This window comes from Hyaena hyaena, unplaced genomic scaffold, assembly GCF_003009895.1.
Source record: "Hyaena hyaena isolate Hyena2069 unplaced genomic scaffold, ASM300989v1 scaffold_477, whole genome shotgun sequence".
In the NCBI taxonomy this organism is placed as follows: Eukaryota; Metazoa; Chordata; class Mammalia; order Carnivora; family Hyaenidae; genus Hyaena; species Hyaena hyaena.
This window is the reverse complement of record NW_024081112.1, coordinates 1290375-1317307: the sequence shown is the minus strand read 5'-3', so window position 1 is coordinate 1317307 and position 26933 is coordinate 1290375. Positions and strand designations below refer to the sequence as shown.

At 37.5% G+C, this 26933-nt stretch overlaps 1 protein-coding gene across 4 annotated transcripts in view; it reads left to right on the top strand.

Moving 5' to 3' along the window:
* Nucleotides 1-26933, top strand: part of PEX5L (peroxisomal biogenesis factor 5 like) — a 227821-nt gene that overhangs the window by 45791 nt on the left and 155097 nt on the right. For 2 of the 4 annotated variants that reach the window (XM_039254338.1, XM_039254336.1), the window contains exons 1-2: nt 11373-11585; nt 13046-13117. The exons of 1 other annotated variant lie outside the window; for it this stretch is intronic. In XM_039254338.1, the coding sequence (XP_039110269.1) occupies nt 11493-11585; nt 13046-13117 (165 nt within the window). In that variant the 5' untranslated portion in view covers nt 11373-11492. Of the gene's footprint in view, nt 1-10759; nt 11586-13045; nt 13118-26933 lie in introns of those variants that run through there. One more of the 4 variants, XM_039254337.1, reaches the window with a different exon arrangement.

The window sequence follows — 26933 nt, the reverse complement described above, 5'->3', positions numbered from 1 at the left end:
GAGCCCCGCGTCGGGCTCTGTGCTGACTGCCAGCTCAGAGCCTGGAGCCTGTTTCAGAGTCTGTGTCTCCCTCTCTCTCTGACCCTCCCCTGCTCACGCTGTCTCTCTCTCTCTCCTAGAAATAAATAAAAATATTTAAAAAAAATAAAATAAAAATAAAAGTAATTTTTCTGTTTCTTGTAAGGAAAAGATGTTGCTTTTATAAGTTTAAAAAGATTTTACCATTTGGAGCACCATACTATGCATCACAATTTAGTTGTTCCTTAGTAAAGCCTTGCTTCTTTTCTCTTTAAAACTCCCACACTCACTCCCAGGACAGTTTTACAAGAGTGCAGGAGTTTTTAAAAGACTCATTAAATTCAGTACCGACTTCCAAAGATGTATTTAAAGTAATTGAGCATCAGTCATTCTTCTGTCTCTCAGTCATATATTATCAATATATTATTCACTTTGAGACATTAATCTGAGATTGCAAGGAGAGTCTTCAAAGGAACCCTTACAGTGCTCTCAATCAAGCTCGTGCTCTTCATCACTGAAATTTCTCTGCTCTGTGTTGTTCAAGAAGTCATTCTCATTGCCTCTTCAAAATTTTGTGATGACTTCCATCATAGAAGTGCCTAAGATTTGAGGTTTGATTCCTAAGGAGGAAAAAAGGACAAATGCAAAGATAAAAATTCAAAGAAGACTTTCAGTAGTCATCTGTACTCACTGGGATGCTGTTGTCTTCTAGAAAGTTCATTCTGTACCCCTGAGGTTTGCTTACATAGCTGAATATCCTTCAATATTTTTCATGTAACATGTAACTATTTTTGAATATCGAAACAAAAGAATGTCTCATTAAGTAGCAAGAATCTCCAAACATTGAGCAAGATGATAAATATTGTGGTTGACTCTGCCTTACTCTACCTTACCTTACTCCAGCTTTCTCCCATTAGAGTTTTATCCTCTGACAAGTTAAAAACAAATGAAATGCAATGGAAGCAACTGTTTGGTGTTTTTAACCAAGCTCTAAATATGCCATCTCCAGAGGTGCCTGGGTGGCTTAATCATTTGAGCAACATCAGCCCAGGTCATGATCTCACAACTTGTGAGTTCGAGCCCTGCATCATGCTCTGTGCTGACAGCTCAGAGCCTGGAGAGCCTGCTTTGGAGTCTGTCTCCCTCTCATTCTTCCCCTCCTCCCCTCAAAAATAAATAAAAACATTAAAAAAATTAAATATGCCATTTCCATTCTTTTAAAAGCACATTAGGTCGGATGATATCCCAAATACACTCAAGCGAGTATACATCTTTGCAATATTTTATTAATCCCTAAGCAGTAGAATTCTTAGGTTTGCATAAAGATGTCAAAAATCACAATAAATCCTTTTAGATGTTCTGCAACACTGAACAATTTCACATTGTATTTTCTTAAACAGACTCTCTGTTTTTGTCCAATAACAAGAAACAACAAGAAAAGTTTAGATATTGCTTTAGGACTTTACAGAGTACAAAAATATGTATCCTTTGCTAAGTGCAAAATGTTACCCTATCTTAGTCAAAGTATATTATATTTCTCTCTAGCTAACCATTTTTCTCTATATCTCCCAAAATCTTTTTTAGTTGGATTTTTTTCTACAATAATTTTATACATGACCAAGTTAAATGAGTGCCTTGAGTGTGTCACTTATAGGCCCATTCACTGCTTATTTAATTCCCGACTACAGAAAATGTGTTACTTTATATGGCCAGTATTGAAGAAGTAATCTCATGATACAGAATATGATGAATTAAGCATGTATTAATAAAAGTTATGTGTGGTCAGCTATCTCAATTTATGTTTAAACAGGATCCATGACTATCACACACCAACCCCTTCAGTAGCCCCCATTTGCTCTCCTTGCCTCTGGTCTTCATTCCTCCAGTCCATTTCCCAGCCTTTCAGCAGGTTGGGCTTCCTAAAGCACAGATCTGATAATGCCATTCTCCTGCTTAAAACCCTGCAACAGCTGCACATTGCCTTAACATAAAGGCAGGATTTTTAAGACTCCGCCTTCCTGCCAACCTCATCTGGCATCCCTCCCCCAAACCTCCAATCTGCCCTAGCCACATCAGCCTCCTCTCAGATGTTAGAAGGCCCTACAGTCTCTTACCTTTATTCTTAACTCTTCTGCACTTGCCTCATCACTCTTCTTCACGCTTGCTCCCCAGACCCACAACCCAGTCCAGCCCTCTATTTCACTGGGATGGCCTCTCCTCATCATTTGGATCACAGTGTTGTACAAAGTATAAAATCCATGAATTAAATGAACATACTTCATACTCATGCTTTGGAATATTAAAATTGCCATATTTAAGAAGCTTCTTATATCCCTTATCTGATCACCAAACAAGAGAGGTTTTATAATTGTTGTTTTTTGAAGACCATTTCTTTCTTATTAGCTGATAAAGTCATCTAAAATTTCCTGTAAAAATCACCAAAGTGCCAGTGTATTCGAGTGCATTTGTGCTTGTTTTTTCTAGTAATGGAAAAAATATAATATCAAATTTGGTAAAATGTCAGAAGTAATCCACTACCTACTACTTTTTTTGTGATAGCAACACATAATTGTATTGAATGAATCTAGCTAGCTTCCTAGTGCCAAAGGAATCATGAGTGAATCAACATGAAGCAACCATTGGTCAAACTAATACAACTTTGCCTAAACAAACTCAAATACTTGAGTGTCCAACATTGCTACATAATCTGCTTTGTATCTTCTTACATTAATCTTGCCTTCATGACTCAAATACATAATTTCTAGGCACTAAACTCCTTGAGCCAAGGATTCACTGAATATTTGAGCTCAGGTGTTTGGTCACAATACTTTATATGAATGAAATTATTTTAACTTTGCCTTTAATTACAACCTGCTATATTTTCTCCCTAATTAGTAGTAACACTTTCTATATCAACCAAGGTGGTAGTTGATGTTTGTCATAAAGTAATGTATGCAATTGCCTATGTTGTCTAGACTCTGTTGTTTTAATCTTTTCACTGATTACCTCATGTCTAGTAGATAAACGAGCTGTCTGTGGCCCCAGATCTTTCTTGTCCCTGTGGCTTAGAAGAGATTCTTCAACAAGTAATTACCCGGAAGCTTCTATCCATGAAGAAGATGGATAGGACCCCCAGACCTGCCCACCCTTTAGGAATAGCCGTGTCTTATTTGTAACGTTGTCATCAGTGAATTTATAAGCCACTAGAGAAAAGGGACGGTTTAAAGAAGCCATAGGGAGATTGATGGAGAATTGATGAGAATTGTGGTGTGGATTTAGGTTTCCTAAGGTTACTGAAGCCAAGTGAGAGAGCCCGGAGGTGAGAGTAATGGCTATGCCTCTGGGAAATGTTGCTTTCAGGAACAGGAGGGATTTATTCAAAGCTGTCATGTCTGTCATGTCTGTGTGTAGATCCAGGTGGAAAAAAAATCCTCAAAATTCATCTGAGCCATAACAGAAAAGCTAGTTATAAATCAATCAGTCACATAGATGTACCTTTAATGGTAACTTTTTGCATGGATTTTATGGCCCAAACACAAGGTTTGGGCTGGCTCTTCTTGAAAACAAGATTTCATAAAACAAATTTTTCTTGAACATGTGTCAACATGTCAAAACAATGGCAAGTTTAGAGAATGTATGAAAATAGAGGCATAATATAGTTAGGGGGCAGAATGCTTATGGAAACAACTCGGCTTTTTAAAAATTTTTATTAAAATGAAAATATTGCTGTTTTCCTTCACGAAGACATAAAATCATCATGTGCAGATCAATTATTACAAAGGAAGTCAGTGGCAGGTGTATGCCAGGTGTGCTGACTACCAGTGAGAGAGAAAAGGAACCACTGGAGAGGCCAATGATAAACACAGGTGTGTTTGAGATTGGGTAACATGGTTCCATCCCATCTGCTACAGCCAATGCATATAAAAATAGGAAACTGTGTCAACAGATATCAGAAGAACATCAAGTAATAGTTTAGTTTTAAATAGATTATTTCTTTTTTTTTCTCAAGTAGCAAAGATACAGAATACATAGTTTGCCTTTTTATTCATTTTTTTGTAAGAGGCGGGGAGGTAAATGTCTTAAAGTGATAGTAGTATTCATTTGCCATTTGGGGATCTGAAATAATGACAGTTCTCTCAGGTTCCTTACCTATCTTACACTGACACCACTCCGGTCCTGCTGTTTGAGTGATGACAGGTGAAACTGTCAAATGAGACTACTTGTTAGTTTCGCCTTGCTTTAGAAATAGCACCGAGACTACATAATGCCAAAAAATCTAATAGATTAAAACATATCATTTTTCAGTTATTGTCTTCAATGGACGGAAAACAATTTTTTATATATCAGTCATTGCATGCTACATACCACTGCACTAACAGTTTTAAAAGCCATGTCTAGAGAAAATTAGAAAATTTATTTTTGTAGAGACAAGAATCGTCCTGATGAAAAAATTGGACTCAGAATTTTCCCGTGAAGAAGGACATCATATTTTGTTTGTTTTCTCTTTGAAAGTGGTTTTGTTTGGTTTGGGGACTGAGGGAGGGTTAAGAAGAGTTTACTTATTGTCCTCAAAGTAATGTGGAACATTGCTGAATCGGACATAACTGAAATTTCAAGTGTAATTTTTGTTGTCTGCCTACTTAATCTCAACAAACCACCCAAGCACTACTGTTTCTCAGAGCATATGTAACCTTTCTGAGAAGGCATTAGCCTTCCTAGCCCTGTTGAAGCTTGCTACTTTTGTTGCATGTCCCAAAGGTGAATACTTCTTATTTAGTGCAGAATAAAGTGAATTTGTTTGCAGGAAACATTGATGATCAAAGGATATGAAATTGAGGACGTGATGATTACTATCAGCTGGAACTGCCTATCACACCATGGGTTTGTCTCTTCAAAAAGTTGAGTTGTTTGATCACTTGCTTTTGACAGAACTATAAAAAACAAACCAAAACAAAAACAACAACAACAACAAAAAAAAAACCAGCCCTTTGATCAGAAATCCTCTTTCCTGATCCTGGTGATAGGTAGGACCTGTAACTAGCACTTGATGCTAGAAATGGAGTTCACTGATCTGCTTCTCAAAAGAAAGCAACAATTTGCTGTAGGGGAACAAATCCTGAACTTTTTGTGTTCTTATTTTAGAGGCTTACTGAACAAATGTTTTTGCTTTTCTGAATTTTAAAAGTAAACTAAATACGATAAGCCTTGGAAAGAAGGTGTAGAAATGTACTATCCTTTCAAAATGCATCACAGCAGATAGATGAATAGATATGCAAAGAAAGCAAGTATAATAAAATGTTAGTGGTAAAATCTAGGTAGAAAGTATACAAGTGCTCACTTTAAAATTCTTTTAAATTTGATGTATGTTGGCAACTTTTCACAATATAATATTACAAAGGTGTATAAGAAGGTATATACCTCATACGGACTTTAAGAAAATGCTATTGCATAATGATACAAGATTGAGTAGCCTCAATGATTATTTATGCTGAATTTTCATCTTTGGAAAATTTGGAGAATAGAAAATACCTTTAAGAAGCTTTATTAGATTTTCAGGTTATTTTCTAAAGACCACAAGCCATGCTAAAGATATGAAAGCCAGTAAGGAGGGACAGTGAGGCTTTAGTGAAAATTGTATTGTGTGTCACTGCCATTTTATTATCCAACTACTAAATAACCAGAATGCCTATTTTCCCAATTAGATTTGAATTAAGATTTTAAAATACTACTAAATATCTAGACATATGTCTATGACTTAAAACATGGTTTAAGTCATGGCTGTTGTCCTTGTATTTCTTTTTTCAGCCAGAAATACACCTTTAGAACTGAGTTTGATTGCCATAGGTTATGTTTGCCCAAACCTGGCCCAAACCTCAAAAACTGTTCCCTGTGGCTATTTTGTTTTACCATATATATGTTTCACCATACCATAACATTGTTTTACCACATATGTTTACCATACCATGCTGAGGGTGGGTGGGGTAGGGGGACACAACTGTAAATGTCTTTTAGAAACAAAAAAATAGTTTTCGAAAAATGCCAGACCTAACAAGCCCCTCTGCAAATGATTCTCTTGATGATGATATTTTTCCTTCAGAAAGTTGATTTCCTCCATATATATAAGAAAAATAAAAGATCTAAAAATTATCCTTTTAATTAGCAATGTGGTTAGTTTCTATTTCAAAAGTCTGCCCTGGTTTATGTCCTGATCACAGGAAAACTCTCTTATTCCAGGCCTTTGGGAAGAAACACTTCCTTCTCCCTCATTTCCCGTTTTCTCTTTTCATTGTTTCTTTGGCTCCGTAGCAGTGGTGTTTGTGACTGTGCTCACACTGTGGATCTTTAAAAATGAAGGGACATGGGACCCAAATGATGTCAAAGAATTGAGAAGCTTAATATTATAAAGGAGAGTCAAGAGGAAAGAGGCATATTAAATGCAATAAACAAAACATTCACTTCACCATACTACCACATTTGCCACAAGGGACTTCAGCAATAACTATAGCATGAATCGCTACATTTTTTTTTTTTACAAAATAAGCTTTTATTCCTCCAGAAACATAATAAAGGAAGGGTAAAGCCCTGACCCAGTTGTTTTTCTGCAAAGTAGACTTTAAATGAGTCTTTTCTATGGCAATTTTATGGATCTTTCAAGCAATCACACTTTGTTTACTTTCGTTTTTATTATGAAAGAAATTCATTCTTCTTTCAAAAAGTACTCCCAAGTATAAAGAGAACACATAGATCATGAATAATTCCATTTCCCAGAGAAAAGTACTTTTAATATTTGGTATGTATCCTTACAGATTTTTCTTCTATAAATATATGTCAAATAACTATAAATTTTCAAAGAGAAGCATGCAGTTATTCTCCAAAAGGCCTTTGTTCTTACTTTCCTGCCTCATGAATTCCAGCCCCTCATCCTCTGGCATCTATCTACAGCTTTCCTTTCTTCACTAGCTCCTTTTTGAACTATAAATGTACTCAGTACCTTTACACAAGGGAGGGGGGAACTGTAATTTTCCCAGTATTCTTTCCCTCTATTTTTGTCTTTCCACTCATCTTCCTTCCCACCCTTTTTAAAAAAAATTTTAAATGTTTATTTATTTTTGAGAGAAAGAGAGAGCGTGAACACCAGCTGGGGAGGGGCAGAGAGAGGGAGACAGAATCCGAAGCAGCCTCCAGGCTCTGAACTGTCAGCACAGGACTTGGGGCCGAACCCACGAACCATGAGATCATGACCTGAGCCAAAGTGGGACGCTTAACCTACTGAGCCACCCAGACCTCCCCTGCCACCCTTTTTAAAAACTGTGGTAGAGGGGCGCCTGAGTGGCTTAGTCGGTTAAGCGTCCGACTTTCGCTTAGGTCATGATCTCGCGGTTTGTGGGTTTGAGCCCCGTGTCGGGCTCTGTGCCGACTGCCAGCTCAGAGCCTGGAGCCTGTTTCAGTCTGTGACTCCCTCTCTCTCTGACCCTCCCCTGCTCACTCTTACTCTCTCCTAGAAATAATAAATTAAAAAAAATTATTTAAAAAAAAAAACTGTGGTAGAATACTTAACATCTACTATCTTAATAAATTCTTCCCTTTCTCTTTTCATTCAAGCTTTTCTAAGGGAAAATAAGTTCCTTTCTCCATATCTGTACTCCCTGACTACCAGTGCAGTCACTAATTTACTCTCTCTTGGTTCCGAGGCATTCTTCTCTCCCTAAGGTCCTAGCTGACTTCTAGAATGTCCAATACAATGAGAGTGTGCCGTATACATCCTTTCTTAACCATTCATCAGCGTCTGACGCTGTCTAGCGCTCTTTCCTTGACCTTGTCCTCCTGGTTCTCCCACACGCAGGAGCACTCCTATTCAGCCTCCTTCACTGAGTTCTTTTCTTTTCTTATTCTGGTTCTTTAAACATAATAATTCCCCAGGACTCTGGCCTTAGTCCTTATCTCTTTTGCTTTCTTTTTTAGTGAGCTCATCCACTCCTGCAATTTGAGTTATCCCCAGCGATCCATATGTCCTGCCCTTATCTCTCTTCTTAGATAGAGATCTGTGTATCCAAGTGACTGACCGACTGGATCTTTCCACCTGGATGAACTTTCCTAAGACATTACAGTCAACACATACCTTTTCAGCACATCATTTCTTTTCCCAATCCTCCTCCCTCTCACGGAGACCCTATTCAGTTGGTGGCAACACCATTTAATAGCTGTAATAGGGTAAATAACAGCAGAGACATTTTTTTAATGCCACAAATTTGACCATTGAAAAAAGTAATATTTACATTTATTTTGACATCTGCAATCACAGATTGCACTGGGAGCTAATTCATACTATTAGGTCTAGAAATGGACTGTTTGAGTATTTGATAATTAGAAGTCCATTGGTGATTGTGAATACAATTACTGTAAATTGCAACCTGATTGTAATTGGTTTAAAAGTGAAGAAAAAGGAAGGAGCTGTTGCCAGTGAGCCGACCACTCTTTCAAGTTTGACAGTGGAGAGATAAGAGAGATTGAATAAATGTCTTTAGGGGAAAGGAGATGTGAGGAAGTTGTCTTTTAGAACAAGGAGAACAATTTTGCTGGCTGTGGGAAGAAGGTGGTGGAGAAGAAAGGATAGAAGATGGGGATAATAGGAAGATAAGAATTGAATACCGTCAACCATAAAAAAAAAGAGAGAGAGAGAGTAGGGAGGTCCTTGTTTCTTTTGTCTATATTATATACTTTTCATGTAACATTTGCTTTACTAAATTCGGGTCTATTATCTGTCAGTAAATAAATACTGGTAAAAATATTTTTAAATATTTATAGGTGACTTTTTAAAGTTTTTATTTAAATTCCAGTTCATTAACATACAGTGTAATATTAATTTCAGGTGTACAATTTAGTGATTCAGTACTTTTATACTCGACACAAGTGTATTCCTTCATCCCCATCACCTATTTAACCCGTCTCCTCACCCACCTCCCCTCTGGTAACCATCAGTTTGTTCTCTATAGTTATGAGTCTGTTTTTTGGTTTGCCTCTCTCTCTTCCCTCCCCCCCACCCCACATGCTCATTTGTCTTGTTTTTTAAATTCCACATATGAGTGAAATCATATGATATTTGTCTTTCTCTGACTTATTTCATTTAGCAGAATACTCTCTAGCTCCATCCACAACATTGCAAATGGAAATATTTCATTCTTTTTGATGGCTGAGTAATTTTCCATTATATATATAATATATGTATACGTATAATTTATCCAGTCATCATTTGATGGATATTTGGGCCCTTTCCATAATTTGGCTATTGTTAATAATGCTGCAATAAACATTGGCATACATGTATCCTTCAAATCAATATTTTTGTATCCTTTGAGTAGATACCTAGTAGTGCAATAGTGCAATTGCTGGATTGTAGGGTAGTTCCTGAGCAGCTGCACCCATTTGCATTTTTATATGCAATCTTTAACCTTTACATTTACTTACATTATTATTCTGTAGTCAGGTAAAAATTGCAGTTGAGGCTAATTTCCACAATTAATGAATTAATGTGTTTCTTTTCCTTTTCAAAGCTTCCTTCATGTATTTCATCCCTAATAAGTATGAAGAATCCTTTTAATTCGGCCCATGTCTTTCGGCTAAAACTCTTACTTTTTAATAAACTCCTATTCTAAAATTAATATAGACAGTTTCATTTTTCAGGTCTCTATCCCATCAGGTTTTGTTGTTTTGCTTTTTTTGTTGTTATTTTTGTTTTGTTGTTACTTACTTACAAAATTTTATTACATAATGCATCCTACATCTGTGGGCATGTACTGTTTTTCTATACAGTTTCCAAGTTTTATGGTTTATCTAATTCAAGTGAGTAATCCCACCTTTCTGTTCTACTTTTGTGGATGAGAGAATGAAAGGGTGGGAAGCAGGAAGTAGATAAGGTTAAGGAGAGATGGTGGAACGTCTACAGAAAGGAAAGTTGACCAGTTAGACTCAAATTCTTAAGGAAACTATAGCCCTGATTCAAAGGTATTAATAACTTATCAGTGCTAACAAATAACTAGGCAATTCTCCTTGCAGTTACTCAGAAAGGATTTAGAATGCCGTGGGGAAGATGCGAGATGCTGCATTTGGGGTTTGGCATTGGACACTTAGCCAATGTCAAAGGAGTTAAAAGGAGTGAGGCATTCTCAGCAAATGACTATTTTCTTTCTCTCTTTCCTCACTTTTGCAATCTCAAAGTCCTCATCATTTTAGCTCCACAGCACTGATGCTCCTTTCTCAGCTGCACAGAATCTACTATCAGCAGGCAGTTTGCTAAGGTTGTGGTGGAGAGGGCCTGACCTTATTGCTTCAGTTGAAATCCTCAGCTCCAGTGTCTGCCAGGGGAGGTGGGAGGGGCACAGGAAGTGACTACCCTCCGGCTTCTCCTCCCACAGAAGTCCTGCCTCCTCACGCTTGGACAGTAGAGAGGTTAGCTTTCTTTCTCCTTCTAGTTCAGCCCTTTGGCTAATGTGAAAGACCACGCAGAAGCTTTGGAGTTGCTTTTTGTGCTTGGAAAAAGTGCATAGATAGAAGACAGGGATTCCTGGCTGGGAGGAGGGAGGAGAGCTGAAGATCTCTGCCTGGGCTGGCTGAGCTAAGCAGTCAAAGTGGGAAGCTGAGTGCTTGAAAGAGGATTATGCTCGCACTAGAAATAAGCAGTAAGTGAGCGAATAACCATTATGGCTTAGAAAAGGATTGATCCCCCTGGGGTCATGGGGTGAACTAGAAAATATTGCTTAACTCTCGAGTAAAACTGTAAGACTTCTGACTCTGTGTACAGTTGTGTGCTGTTTGGAGAGTAGGGGCTTAAATGCAAAATCAGAGCTCTAAATGCCTCCCCCCACTCTTGGAAAATGCGAACTTCTACTTAGAATAGTTGTGGATATAATCTCCTTCCCTGACCTAGCCTCTTCCTGGGAAAATATATTCCCAAATCAGAAAGGAAGTTGGGATTAAATTGGAAAGGTGGAATTTGGTAGTGGTAGAATTGCAATCTTGGATTATGTTCGGTGAATGCTGACATTGTTATGTCAATTATCAGTGATTTGTTAATCACAAGAAAGTCTGAAAGTGGGGCAATTTCCCCTAAAAAGGGGAAATTGAGAGCTTTTATGACAAAGAGGCTGAATAGTCTATATGTGTAGGATGAAATATAAAAATGTATATAATTAATAATATGTGTGGTAGTTTTAAGAAGTATTCTAGTAACCTAGAACAGCAGTCAGGAAACCTAGAAGCGCTAGGATAAAAATTAATTAGAAAAGAAGAAATTTTAGTTTCAATGACTTTTTGTGCTAGCCAAAAATTTCACAGTGTTTACAAAGTCAAGACAATGATTCAGGGATCCTTCGATTATCGTCATACATTATAAATACTGTTGCTGGGCAAGATCTGTGGTTCTTTGGTCAGCAAGGTCTGGCAATGAAACCACTGTCTCTGGTGCAAAGAATTCTGGGATGCCTGACAGTGCAATGGATGGAAGGACCCACATTCCAACTCTACTTAATGTCCTTTTGTCCAGAAATCGGGTCATGCAAATGAGCTACTTGGTACGTATATAGATCAATATTCCGAAAGGCATTTCTAAATGTTTTGCATTAGAAGGTCTCTGGACAATATCTTATGGCAACCAGTAGCCTAAAAGGATACAAAAACAAAGTGATAGGAAGGAAGTCAGCTTGATTGAAACCAAACCTGTTCTTTTTGTTTTCCATCAGTCCTGAAATGGAACCTCAAATGAGAAGAAGAATAATAGAGAGAAATACTGTGGCCATCTGGTCTGTTCTAAGTGGCTAAAGTCATTAATATATGAATGAGAATTCAGATTTTATTTGTGCATCCTAATACTTGAAGATTCAGAAATCTCTTTATTACAGAAAAACCCGTGAAAATAGGAAGCATGTTTACTGAGAAGGAAGGGGAAAAAATAGACAAGAATTGTATCCCACGGTGTAAAGAAGATTTACATCATGTTCACTGAAGGATATAGTTCTTCCCTCAATGAAATGGGGATCCTAATATGACACGATAGATGCCAACACAAATATTTTTAGTTCTCTTAATTCTGCAGTTAATGCCTAAAGAGAAGATTTTTAAAAATAATAATAACATCGAACTACAGCTAACTATGTAGTGAGTTTTATTTTCCTTTCCTTATTGGTCCCCTACAGAGGTACTATGATTTCTGAAATTATGAAGAAGCAATCCATCTTTTCTGGTATTCCTGTCAACAAGTGCATTGGGAGAAAGAAAAAAAAAGACTCAGCCATATTATCTTTCTCCTGTAGCACAATAGTGAAATGGTTAAAATGATCTATGATATTTTCTAACTTTACAACTTTTGCTTTGGGGAAGAAAATTGGGGACTGGTCATGGGTGGGGGAGGGAAAAACAAAAATGCCAACAAAGTGCATTTTTAAAAAATGGTCCAACTTCTCAAACTACCTAATTTTGAAAATTATTTAACTCATCTTTTAAAAATTATTTCTGAGTTATTTTTTTCCAGTGTTAGTTTTCATCAGATTTATAAGAAAATGTAGAGAATCTGAAGATTTGTTATCTGAGTTGTATAATGTTTGTCCTATTCTTAAAAATATAAAAGGGGTTAAAATAAAACATGTAATCGTTGAAGTCTTAAGCATAGTGTAATTACTAAATGCAGTTTCAGTCTTTAGTAAAAATGTACTGGGACTCTTAAAGGAATTTTTTATCTATCTCAAATTACTAAAGAATCTGCTTTGAAACTACAAAATTGAAAAAAAGTAACAATATTCAGAAAAGGATTAAAGGTGTAATTTGGATGGGAGAGGCTAGGCAGAAATACTTGATGAGTAAATATAAGCCTGAAGTCTGAAAATAAAAACATTTTCTATTGTCCATGAGAGATTGACATAAAGAACGATGTACTTTGACTAGTGAACAAAGCTAAGTATTTAAAAAGTATTAAGTGGGAATTAACATTATTAATGGAAAGAAACTAAATGATCATTTAAAATTATTCTTTCACAAGAAAAGTAAAGAAAAAGGATATGGAAAACTAAGCAGTGATGAAGACCTCGAAATAATTGTTGATCAAAAGCAGGTAAGTGAATGCTTACATACATTTTCTACTGTTGCACTATAGATCTTTGACAAGTGAGGCCCTTTGATTGTTTGGTCCTGCCCTGGTGCCTGTATCAGCCTATCCAACTAAGGCCTGCTTAACAAGATAGATTTTGAGAGCAGCTAAGCCTCTCCATATGATCCCTTCGATCCACTGACTTCTATATGATGTCAACATGCATGTTCTATATGTAAAGACAATGAAAAAATAAAGCAGAACAAAATAAGAGAACTTTTAGAAAATTACATGCCCCCGTGAAAAATGAATCAATACAGCAATGATAATTTGGTGGGAGAAAAAAATTAAACAAGAATCAGAAATTGTGCTATTTTGAAAGTGAGAAAGCTAACATTAGTGCAAAACAATGAATATGTTTTAAGGGAAAGGGGGTAAAAGACTAAAAATACTGGGAAGTTGAAAACATATATATTGCCCAAATTACTTTATCAGAATCTCTGCAATAAATTTAGAGGTTTTTTTTTTTTTAAATAAAAAGAAGAAGCTACTTAATATTCTTTAATACTGCCTGTGATTTTAAAAACATCTAGCTTGGATTTTATATGGGACCATAAGGTGGAATGAGAGCTGCTTAATAGACCATAAACAATGACATACCAGGTAATGGAAGGTTTCCAACTAACGCCACTGAATTGGCATTGGCCCTTAATGTCTCTGTTAATTATTGAGGAGACAAGATAACTGCACATCTATTTAATGTGTAAGTGGCACTGATTCTGAGGGTTATGTAACCTCAGGTGGAGACTGAGAAATAATTCAAAGGAGTCTGCGTAGATGAAAAGGTTAGAAAGAAAGTAGTCAGCAAGTTACAGGAAGACAAGTTGCATTTGGACAGTTTCCTAATTGTGCAGTTTGTTTTGCGTCATGACAGTTGCATTAAAGGAGCCATTGTGTATATTTCTGAAAAAAAGAAAAATGGCCACCAGACGAGAGCAACCAGAAGCAGTTGAGTTAGAGACCTGCTTCTTAGGTCTGGAATACTTGAGGTAACTGAAATGGTCTTCTGGGGGAAAATCCTCCAAAAAAAAGCATCTTGCCAGAGGTGCAGAATATTTTGATCTTACAGGGTTCACTCAAACTGCCTTTGAATTCTTTTCTCTTGCCTTATCTTTACTCTCTTGCTCTTGAGTAAATTGGGGGACAGGGAGCAGAGGTTGGTACAAATTTGGCTCTGTATTGCTACTTACTGCCAAATTGTCAGTTTAGTTAATAGGATGAGTGTGGCTGGAGCTCGAGTGCTCTGATGGGCTATTAGGCTAGCATTTTAACTATGCCAGATTAATTACTTGGGGCACATGATCTCCGTCTCCCACAGATCCTATCCCTAGACTGACATTCTCATTGAAGGACTGGCAAATGAACTAATAAAATACAATTGAGCATGTTATGAGAACACACATACCTATCCATTTCTCTATTGAAATGAACAGTAAGGTTTTTTAAATTTCTTCCTTAATCATATATAAGTCAAATGTCTATTTTTTTGTACTCTCTTAGTATCATCGTACCCTCAAAGGCTGCTTTTCTTTTTTCTTTCTTTCTTTCTTTCTTTCTTTCTTTCTTTCTTTCTTTCTTTCTTCCACCTTAAACTTTTTTGTTTGTTTTAACTAAATTTTGGGATTCAGAAAACCATACAAGTATACATTGAGATCTTTGGAGTGGAAAGCCCAAGGGAGTCATTGTTCTTTTTTTCTCATGGTAGCTTTCACAACATTTATGCTGTTGTCCCTAAACACATTTTATTAATTGTTAAGAGAACCGACTTTCCTTCTGTCTCAGAAAATAATCCTTTTTTACCTGGATCAAATGAGGGAGGGTCTGATTTGCTTGGTCATCGTTTGCCTCTGTAGTTACTATGTTTTTTCCAGTGCCATTGCACCAGTTGGAACCAGTTGGCAGTGACCCAGCTCTGCTGAGTCATTCATGTCAAAACACATTTTAAAAGACGAGTAATTATGAATATGAGTTGGCTTTCATGCTTGCCATTGGCAGTAAGACTAGTCCTTCTTTTTGGAGAAGGTTTACTTGGTGGTGGTGTTGTGAGCAAATCCTAAATTGAAACAATGACAATGTTGATACCTTGAAGTAAAATATTTAGGAAAACACTCAAATTAATCTTTATAATACTACCAAAAATTCTTTCTACACTTAAGAGATCAACATTAAAAGTGTGTATGTGTGTAAAACACATTTGTTTAATATTGCTTCGTCTCATAGATATTATATATTTGGGAAGAAATCCTTCTGCTCAGTTTATTCTTCCTATAACTTTTCACAAACATAGTAGATATTTTTGTTAGTCAATCTTCATATAACTGCCAAAAGGAAATCTAGAGAAGATAAATAAAATAGTTGGAGTGCTGTGCTGGGCAGAAGTCTACTAATCTCATTAAATCTGTCATTCAGAAGCTGTTGCTCTACAAATGCTGTGCAAGCTATATGCTGTTTTATCAGTCATGTGATTTGCAAGACTTGTACTTCCACAAAAAGTTCACAATTTTGCTTATATAAGCAAATTAATAACAGTAGTAGCACAGAGTATGTGGATTTTGTTCTCCCTGGCTGCCTCCATTCAAGGGGGTAAAAGGTGATTTTTGTTATTTCTACATGAGAAAAAGTGATTTTGGAAATGTGTACGGTTTTATTCTTAAATAAGGCAATATTGTGCTTTTCTCTTTGTGAAATTTTATTGGGAAAATTTATTGGAGAGGCATATGAAAATATTCTGAAGAATTCTTAGATTAGTGCTAATGTCCTAAAGTAACAGGTGACATATATAATCACACATATACACACACATATATAGTCATTTAAATATAAATATATGACACTGGCATTGGAGTCCATATTTTCCACCAGAAATCCCTAGAGTTTTCAAACTTCAAGCATAGAAAGGCAATCAAAGGAACCATATTTGATTAAAATCTTAATGGTTCTAAACCCCAGACATTTCATATAAATATATATGTATTGTATTATTTATATATTCTGTAATACAATTATTAAATTATTACATATAATTATAACAAGTATATATAGTTAATAAATTACATAGTTGGCTTTCTAGAATAAATATTAAAAGAGAAATTTTAAATGTATATTTTGGATCATTTTTATTATTCTTATAATACTCTTTCCCAATTGGAGGAAAGTAAATCTTGTTTAGAAATAGATTTCATGTACAAATTAATTTCCTTTTGAAGTTACTGAGATTTTAGGGATGGGAATGAAGAGCGGATGGTTAAGTACCTTGAGTAAGGGATTAAAAACATTATCTACTTTAAATAAATAACAAATTTATTTTATTTTAAATTGCTGTTTTTGATTAGAATAGAGCCACCTTCATTCAAAGTTTATGACATTCTGGACCAAGATGACTTTTCTTCTAAAATGTTTTCAAATTCCAAGTTAACTTAAAGGATATAACAAAAAGTACCACAAAAAGTATAGAATTTATGATTATATGCAGGATACACTCACAGGCTCAAACGTTTCAAGAATGGTTTTAACAATATGTCATGGGTCCAGGTGTTTATCGGACTCAGAATTGCAGTTGCCTATCCTTCAGTGCAGTAAGGTGGGGAAATGTCAAATATCAGCCAGTTACAAGGGGAACAATTGTACAGAGATCAGAGCAGTGGTTCTCAAATCTTAGCAGCCTCAGAATCCCCTGGAGGGCTTGTTGAAACACAGGCTTTTGTGCAGGGGTGGGAGGTGGGGGGCATCCCCAGAGTTTCTGATTGTATAGGTAAAGGGTAGGACCAAGAATTTGCATTTCTGTCCTTAGCTCCCACTGCTGGTCCTAGACTATGCTTTGAGAACAAGTGGACCAGAGGAAGTTATTATTATAGTTCTAAAGGGAAAAAATAGTTATACACAACTTGTGATAAATTTGACATTTTCAACTGAGCATTACCTGGGTATCTAACAACTAGAATTCATAGATATCCAACATAATGATGCTGAAAACAAGAAAACCACAGCCATTTATACCCAAAGGTGCTTTTAAGACCCAGGCTTATAGTTTGACTAAATTCCATCCAACCGCCTTGTGATCTTGAATTGGTTTGAGGTAGTTATTTATTTGTCAAATATTATTCTGCTCTTACCATCTCTTAGAGTTTCTTTGAGAAGATAAAATCTATAAAAGTGCTTTTTAAACTGTAAATCATTAGGCCATTTTAATTAACTAGTGGTTACCACTGTATTAGTCTGCTTCACCTGTTACATGAATTACCATAGACTGGATGGCTTAAACAACAGACATTTATTTCTCACAATTCTGGAGGCTGGGGAGTCCAAAGATCAAGGTGCTGGTATGGTCAGTTTCTGGTGAAAGCTCTCTTCCCAGCTTATAGATAGCTGCCTTCTCACTGTGTTTTCATATGGCAAGGAGAAAGAGTTCTGGAGTCTCTTCCTCTTATTAGGGCCCTATCCTTATCAACTCATTTTACCTTTACTGCTTCTCATAGGCTCTATCTCCAAATATAGTCACATTGGGCTTTAGGGCTTCAACATATGAATTTGTGGGGAGGGACACAAACATTCAGTCCCTACTTCCCCACAGCCCCAATTTAGCAATGAGGACTATTGAGAACTAGAAAGGTGAATCAAGTTGCCCTGAGTCCTGATTCGGCACAGAGAGAGCACTGGAAGCCAGCCCTCCCTTCTGACAGTCCAATACTTTTTCTGTCACACCACATAGCTCTCTACAGTTGCCCATTACTGTCATCCCATAGGTGAGTCTTAAGAAGCTATTTTGCTCCAGTGTTCTAATTACATAAAATAACCAAATACTAGGAAGTATCATAATTGGCCAATATTTATTTATTGAACCCTCATAGGGATAACCTTTTCCATAAACACTCCTTAACTGTTTACTTCCCTCTTGTCCCCTATGGCTCTGTTGGAAGAGACATGCTCTTCAAAGTAAGTATACAGAGGTAGAGCTAAAAGGTTGTTAGCATCCCGTTATTCTTCCCTTCCCTACAAGGCTTCCTCGGAGAGGAGGCATGAGACGTGCCATGGAGAGAGATAACACATACTTTTCTTAGCCCAAAACCTTTCTGAGGGTGTCATTTTAAATTTATAAGAGAAACCTGAGCAGAAAGCAATGGAAACTAGAACTTCTGTGATCTTTCTCCAAAGAAAAAGAAGAAACACAGTATAGCCACCCCTTTGTGTTTTGAAAAACATAGAGGCATTTGGGTAGGATTGCAGTTCTAGCCTAGTGGTCAATGTGGGAATGAATCCTAAAGAGGAAAATATATACCGTTGTGACATAAAAATAGAAGAATGAGAAAAAAAAAAAAAAACAGATGAATGGGAAAGGATACCCAACTTCCCTCTGGTATTAGCAGATAGTGTGGTCATATCACCATCCAAGCAGCTGACACGAGTCTTGGACTCATGAATGGTAAAGGGATGGGGATGATATGTGTCACTGCCTTGTACTCAGCACCATCTGGCCAGTGCTTTCTTTGCCATTACAATATGGTGACTTAATTTAAATATAATTCAGGTCCTATTTATTTCTGAGGAGAACTACAAAGCACAAAACCATGTATCATGGTATCATGTATAAAACTGGCCTAGAATACCTTCTTGGGGATCAGTACTGGTCACCAAGAACAGAAACCCCTCTAGAGTTGCAGAAAAGAGACCATCTGGTCAGCCTGGAGATTCTGAAACAGGACACTCTGAGACGCTGAAAGGACAAAGCACATTCTGCAGTTGTGGTTGCCCTCATTACTCTCACAGCAGACATAAGCTCATTAGCACTTTCCTTAGGAGAGATTGATAGATAAGAAATGTTCAATGAAAATAAGACATATTTATTTGTGATGAGAGAGACTAAAGCTATTCAAATTTGCTGTCTATCTGAAATCAGCATTGTAATAAACAAAGATTCACTACTGTAGTCCAATCCGTGCCATCTTGTCTGCAAAGCTATTTATCATCATAAATATTGTGCAAGAAAGGGGGAAAGTTTTCCACTAGGTTAAGTAGAAAAATTACTGGAATAAAGGCATGATCACCCTATGTTTTATTCCTAAATATTCCCTATTTTTGTCAAGAAATAGAAAAATCGTTATGAGTTACTGGTAATTTGGCAAGGGTGGAGTGGGGGAGGAAACATAGTAATACAAAACATTTTACTTTATATTTTCCTTGTAAACTCACGACGTTGAATTTACTTTTGTTTAACTTCATGCATTTCAATTCCATGTACCAATTCCCCTAAGCATCACCTCTGACTCTAAGAGAAACAAAAAGGGTAGACCTAATATCTTAATTTCAGAGTCTTCTGACATGCTACCAAGATCTGAAGGTAGAAGGCTGGAAGATGTAGATGGTCACTCTTTACAGAGTGACACAGATGAGCAAGAGAGACCCGAAGTAGGAATCCATCATTCTGTCTTCTAGTCTCGGCTTTGCTACTAACCAAGCAGAAGACACTAGAGTGAGCAATTTAAGTTCTCTGGGTTTCTGTTTCTTTATCTATAAAATGGAATAACACCATCTGGCTCAGATGTCTGTTGCAGGATTCAAATGGGGTTGCCTCTCTGGAGAACTTTGCATTTAGCTCAGCCTCTTTTGGTCAGAACCAAGTCTAGAATCCAGGGCCACCACAGCCTTTCTTTCATGTTCTTTCCATTAGCAGCTCATGCTTTCTTGAATGTCAGGTTGGTTGCTGCATTGCTACATTTTTGCTTTGCTTATTCCCACTGTTTCACTAGTATGCTGCATGTCTTCTGTAATGTGCCATCAGGTACTTTAGTGTGTTTTCTGGGGTGCTGGTTCCTCTGTTTCCACAAGCTTTGGACGTTGTGATATTTTAACAAAGTTGTAACACAGTGGTAGGAGCAGGGCTTTCACAGTCAGGAATCTGTATTAAATCTGAATGAAAATAGGGTATGGTCACATAATAGTTTTATTATGGGAAAATTAACCGGCCTCTCTGAGCCTCAGCCTGCTGTCTATAAAATGAGGAAAATAATATCTGTTTCATAAAATAGTTGGGAGGATTAATAAGTTGCTGTATATAAATGCTTAGCAAAATGCATAGCATAACAAATACTTTGTAAATGGCAGGTACGGGAGTCATGGGGGTGGTTATGGTAAAACTCTTAGATTTATTGGCTATAGAATTCCCTTGGATTTCTTCAGGACTGAGTTATAATAATTCTAAACAACCAAGTCTATTCTGGGGTCATAGATACCTCTGTCTTGGATCAACCAGGTACAGAAATGAGGGGAATAGATTGTGTGTAAAGAAAATACGGAGTGAGGGGGAAAGCCTCACAAGCTGGCCCCTGTAGAAGCAGCAGCACCTACCAGGTCCAGCTAATTGCCATCTTGTTGGAAACTGGCTCAGTGTCATCACATATACTAATTTTCAAAGAGATGCTTCTCTTGAATTAATTTCCTGCTTTTTAAATGTTTAAAATCAGTTTAGAATTGTTACAACAATGTGTAGTCAAACAAAATAGTCTGGGTCTATATAAAACCCCGGGGTTCCAATTGTGATCTATTATACTCAGGAGATTCTAAAACCAAAGGAGAGTAGGATGCTGATGTGGGCCTGGGTGGGCCTCCACTCTTGCCTTCTTGTTTCTCTCCTCCTTTACACCCTCCACCTTGAAAACTAACTTAACCTAGTTGTTGATTTGATGAAAATAATGAACACTAAAGTATAATTATCAGATGGTTTTAAGTCTTCCAAGAAGTTCAAAACCCCAAAAGGGAACTGAACCAGTTAACCTAAAATTAAAAAAAAAACAAAACCAAAAAACAACCCTCATTTGATAAAATGAGAAGGTCGGATATTTATAAGCAGAAGGCATTGCTGATATTTCCTCCTATTCAGGTCTTTGACCACCTCTTGCCAGCCTAGCATCTCAGTGAGTACACAAGTTACCAACATTGTTGAATAGGAAGCATCAGCTTTCCTCTACCAATCCATCTCCCCCAATTTTCCAAACAGTAATGAAAATCACAGGGCTCAGTTAAAATCTAGAGTCCCCAAGAAAGACTGTGAATTACCACCTCAAATTCAACAAATATGTATGCATCACAGATCTTTATTTTAAAGTCTTAATGTACAGCCTGTATTCATTACATATGACATGAGAAAAATACCCTGGACTCTCCAGTTGGAAAAATATAGATGTTAAGTAATTTTCAAATAGCCTATTTTTTTCTTTTTAATCGAATGGGGAAAGGTGCTGGCAGCATGGTTAGTCAGTGAGAAAATAAAGCAAAATTGAAATGACATGAGCTGACATGCTGGGTGTAAAAATGATGTGATATATGAAAATAACAGCCAGAGATGGTAATACTTAAAAGCAGACTCAGCCGATTAGAATGTAACTTGAAGAGAAACCATTCAACCTTTCACTGTGGAAGATTTGTTGTGCTTTTACTGGCTTGTTTCTGGTTTTGTTTTGGTTTTTTGGTGGTTGTTTTTGTTGCTGTTTTAAGTAGGCTCATCTGACCAACATGAGAACCATAGACATCAGAGCTGTTAGAAACTTTAGATAATCTAATCCTGGAGCTTTCAAACTGTGCTCTGTGTGGCCCATTCTGGATTGTGAATTGGTGGGGGATGGGGGGCTGTCTGTGATGTGGCGCCATCCCTTAGAGAGCGAGCCAGCTGCTAGGTTTGCAGACAGGCTTTGTTCGATGAAAGGGGGCTGCTGCTAAGAAATTTAATTATATTTTTCTAGTTCCATCAAAATAAGCTAAATGAGTTTTAGAGTAGGGAGATAGCTTGACTGTGTCACCAGGTTATTTTATATTATAGGAAATATTAGAAGTCAGGTCTGCAGCCTCTAATATTGGGTTCATTCATCTATCCTTGTAACTGCCTTCCTAAATTAAGCTGCTTATCCTTTCTTCTATATTCCCTCATGCTGGTCAGCTAAATATACCACCAAGCCAGAAAAATCACTTGAGAGAAGTATGCATTTCAAGTGCACAGCTTAATCTATTAAATTTGTCTGGTAGATTTTTATAAAAGGATGTTTACATGAGATGCTTCCTACTTCATAAAGAGGTTCTCACAACTTCCCAGTATATATCATGATACAGGTATTAAGGATTTTAAAAGTGGACTTTGTATCTCCTAAGATACCCCTAACAAGATTAGCAAAATGTTTCCTCTGTGCTGAAGCAGTCAGCTTCTACAGCTCGTTTCAGGTCTTCTCCACCTGGATCAGTTTATCATCTCCTTCTCCGTTGGCTGTGCACATTGTGGGCCATGTCCATGGTTCCACATGTAGCGTCCTAGTCCATACATTTTGAGATATGCTGCTAGTGTTTCAGCCTGCAGGCGAACTCACTGATTACTGGTTGGATCAGTGGCTGTTGTTTTAAGGGCTTTGAAAGGCAGGTGTGGGTGGAAATATTTATACTCAGATTTACGTTATGCATTCAAAATCTGATAAATAAAGATAACAAAGGAACAGACCATACGAATTTTTTTTTCTTATTTTGATACTTAAACAGCAAAGAAAGTTAAGAGTATAATTTCTCTCCTTCCCCCTTCTGACTTTGGACCCAGATGTCTGTGTTCTGCCATTGCCCTGACCTTGTCATTTTGTGGTTGTGCTTTTATTTCTCTCCCATCCAAGCTTCACAGTACCAAGTCCCGTCCTTTCTGCTCAGCCCCAGTCTCTGATCCCTGCCTCTGGAATGTGTCTCTTATTCTGACACTGCATATATAAGCTTTGACAGAAATGCAGTTCTTGCAAACCTGCTTGTTTTTTTTTTTTAATGCTCCACTGCTTCCTTCCCTTTCTCCAAAACACCTCTACAATTCTGTCATTTCCATTTTAAGTCATTAATTTTTCACATGGTCTACCCCCAATCATAGTGAGTACCACTTCCTTCCTATCTTGTGATCTAGGGAAAACACATGCATACACAAATGATCATTCAACACAATTGTTATTTATTCCTCACCAATAGTATTTTTTTTGGCTAAATGATCTCATTCTTGAAATATATGAATAAGTGACTTATTACAGAAATGGTGAGAGAATGTACCATCTCGGCTTTGTGCTGGATGCTCTGAATAGAAAAAAACATTCATTCATCACTTTTTTCCAGCAAAATTATCTCATTTGTATAATTTGTGAATAACTAATGAATTCTTGTGGTAGAAAAACACTAAGCAAGGAAGTAGTTTTCTTCTAGACAAAGGTTGTCCAATGATCATTTCCCTAGACTCTCAGCTTCTATTTTTAAACTTTAAATGTGCCCCCAAAACTGATGCATTAATTTTTGTGAAATATGGGAGTAGTTTCTGAAAAACAATTACTGAGTGATAGTGCATTCGCTGATGGATTTTTTTAATCAACTTCTTTAGTACAAAATAAAACAAATTGAAGCTCATGAACAGGCTTACTCTTCAATTTTTATGCCTAAGATGGAAAACCTTGGAAACTTTGCTCTTATAAAAAGGGAAACAATTTGTTTTTCACTAAATAAATGAGCAGTCTTATCCTTCCATCCAAACTCCAAAGAACTTGATTTAAAATCATCCCCCTGTGGGTCTATGAACCACAGTAGCCAGACAAGACGTGCCCCATGGACTTCAACACTGCTTGACTTAGTGTTGCCCACAGGTGGTAGACACCCAAGACTGAAGACAAACAAGGCTTCTCACCGTCTCCCAAATAAAATGCAACTCTTCAGTTGTACTTTATGCTGTGCACAGTCCAGCCCCTGACCACCCTGTTATTCGCATTCAGTGCCACCTCCACTCTATGCCCCACTCATTTTGAACAACTTGAAGCACCCCACGTGCGTAATGCTCTTCCTCCCTTTTGGCCTTTGCCCTGTATATGTATATATGTAAACAGCCTGTATCACAGATCTTCTGATATATCTCTTAGGAATGAAAGGGTATAGATTGGAGGGGTGATGTCCTCTTCATGGTTCTGACTGAGGCTTTCCTCTTTGCATATCCAAATGCTAAGAGAATAGAGAGAAAGAACAGTCTCTCTTGGCTCTGTAGATGAGCAAACTTCTTAAATCCTAAAAATGTGGGGAGAAATGAGGAGAAAAAATGAAAAACAAAAGTAAACCCTATTCCTGAAGAGAAGAGGGGGCAATGAGGAAACAGAAAAACCTGAGAATCTTTTGTCTATAGAAATTTGTTTTCTAAATAATTTTTGCTGTGTATTTTCAGGGGCTTTGTTGTAGGGGAAAATGTTTAATTATGTTCAGTACATTATGACTTTTGCAGTTATAAAAAAATTGGGGCTCGATTCTGCCCTCTTCCTGAGATACATCCCCCCATGTGATATTCAGGGGAATGGTGGAGAGAGAGCACAGCAGGAACAGCTCAGGGGATGTTGGCAACATTTAACTTTCCAGTATTCAGAGGAGACAACTAAACAGGGAATCACGTATTTAAAAATTGGTTCTACGATAAACTATATGAACAAAATTAAGCCATCGTTTACTTTTCTCTATTACAAAGTAACCTAATAAAATAACTTCTGGAGGAAGATATATGTGATGCTGTTTTAAAACTATGCATTTTTCAGTGGAAATGATCTAGTCTTTAGTTCACTCGTTTATTTTACAGAAACTCCTTGGCAGTGTATTCCTTGCTAGGTGTTTGCCAGATGCTGGGACACAGAGAAGACATAAACATACTCACGGCCCTTGAGAAGCCAACAGTATATTGCAGACCTTCTGTCAGTAGGCATTTGTGGTGCCAGTGCTGCAGCAGGGCTGAAACCACGTACTCCAGGGAGCATCTGGGACTCTCAGGAGCTAAGATGCACAGTATTTCCCTGGCCATGGTTCTGAAAGAGTTACAGCATCTTCCTAGTGTTTGGTATATTCCTAGGACAGGACTTGGGTTTTAGGAGCAATGGCCAAAGACGTTTCCTGGAGCCCAGCTTCTCAAAGAGAGATTCACAGATAAGCAATATCAGCATCACCTACAGCTTGTTAAAAATTTGTCGTCTGAGTCCCGGACTGAGTCAGCAAGTCTGCAAGTGGGGCCCAGAAATCTGTTTTAACAAGCTTTCTGGGGGATTTCTATGCACACTATAGTTTGAGAAGTGCTATTTTAGATCATTCAAATTGTGAGGTCAAGAAAGGATCAGTTATGATTATAGTAAAGACATCGGACTTTCATTTCCTAGCCCTCAGTATCTTCACCCTTTTATCTGAATGTCCCTAACCTTTCAAATATTCCCTCCTAGCCTCATTTGCTAAAGTGAACCTACACAAGTAATCAATCCTGTGGCCCAGGTTGTTACAAAAGTATAAATGATGGAGACCAAGAGGTAAACCTAATAACCTAAACTTTGTCTTAAGCATTTCTAATCTTAGACCACTTTTATTAAAACATTAATAACACTTAGATAGCATTTACTATGTGCTACACCCTGTTGTAAATGCTTTATATATATTAATTCATTTAACCCTCCCAAGAACTCCATGATGTAGGTCCTGTTATCCCCATTTCATCACGCACACTAAGACACACGGAGTTTTGCACACATCTGCTACACTGCACAGCTACCAGGAAATGTACTGTGTGCGGCAGTATATGTAGACGTGGGTCCAAGGAGTTCACAGTTAGGAGGTTATCTTTCTATCCTGTTTCCCTGGCTTATTAGCGAGATGGTAGATACATAGATTAGTAAGAGTACTATCTTGACTATGCTAGGAAAAGTAATGTAACATAGTAGAATCTGAGAAAGCCTTTCTGTTTGCAAAGGAAAGATGTATTTGATAAAGAAAAGCATAAATGAATTAAGATGGGTAAACTGGAAAAGAAATATTCTCCCTTCAAAAAAAAAAAGTATTCTTGTGTATGTGTGTGGTGTGTATGTGTGTGAGAGACGGAGACACAGAGAGAAGATGTGTGAATACATAGCCATAGACCCACATACCCCAAAACAAACCTATGAAAAAGGGCAGTTGCCCAATCCTAGGAGAAAGGCCCACCTCTGAGGCACTGGGACACTGCACTGCACTGAATGGTGGGACCAGGTGACCAGACAGTCTTGCAAGGGAACCAGTAAAATGCACATGTTACATTGCAGTTGCTACATGTGCTTCAGGTCCTCCCATCTGAAGTGCTTCTCATGAAAAATTCAATCCTTACTTTGTGTCTAGAATTACTGTGCTCCCCACATTTGAAAAATTCCATCCCTGGAACAAAACCAGAAAGACCATCACTTCAGCATTTGTTGAATAACTTTCTGTTATGGGATTAGATTCCTGTGCTCTGAAAATGTCACTTCCACAGCTGCCCTACAGTGGCTGACCTTTCTTCTCAGGCTGAAGTCCCTGCTGAACTGTTCAGTAGAGCTAGTTTATCCCAATTTGCTGGCAGATCTCCAGTTTCTCTGCATGCGCATTTGGAAAAGTGGTCTGAGGGTTGATATTTTGCCACCCCTATGACTTTCACCCAAAACACCTCTGCCCCCTCTGAGCTCTTCATGATTGCTGTATCCTCCCAAAAGCAACCCTCTGGTCTTCCTCCACAAACCTTACCAGTTAGTGCTGGAGGGCTGATAGTCACCCTTGGGGTCCCTTTTCCCAGCTTATTCTGCTTATTATGAGTATATAAAACCCTCCTCAGAAACTGTGGATGAGGGGGGCGCCTGGGTGGCTTAGTCGGTTAAGCGTCCGACTTTCGCTTAGGTCATGATCTTGTGGTTCGTGGGTTCGAGCCCCGCATTGGGCTCTGTGCTGACTGCCAGTTCGGAGCCTGGAGCCTATTTCAGAGTCTGTCACTCCC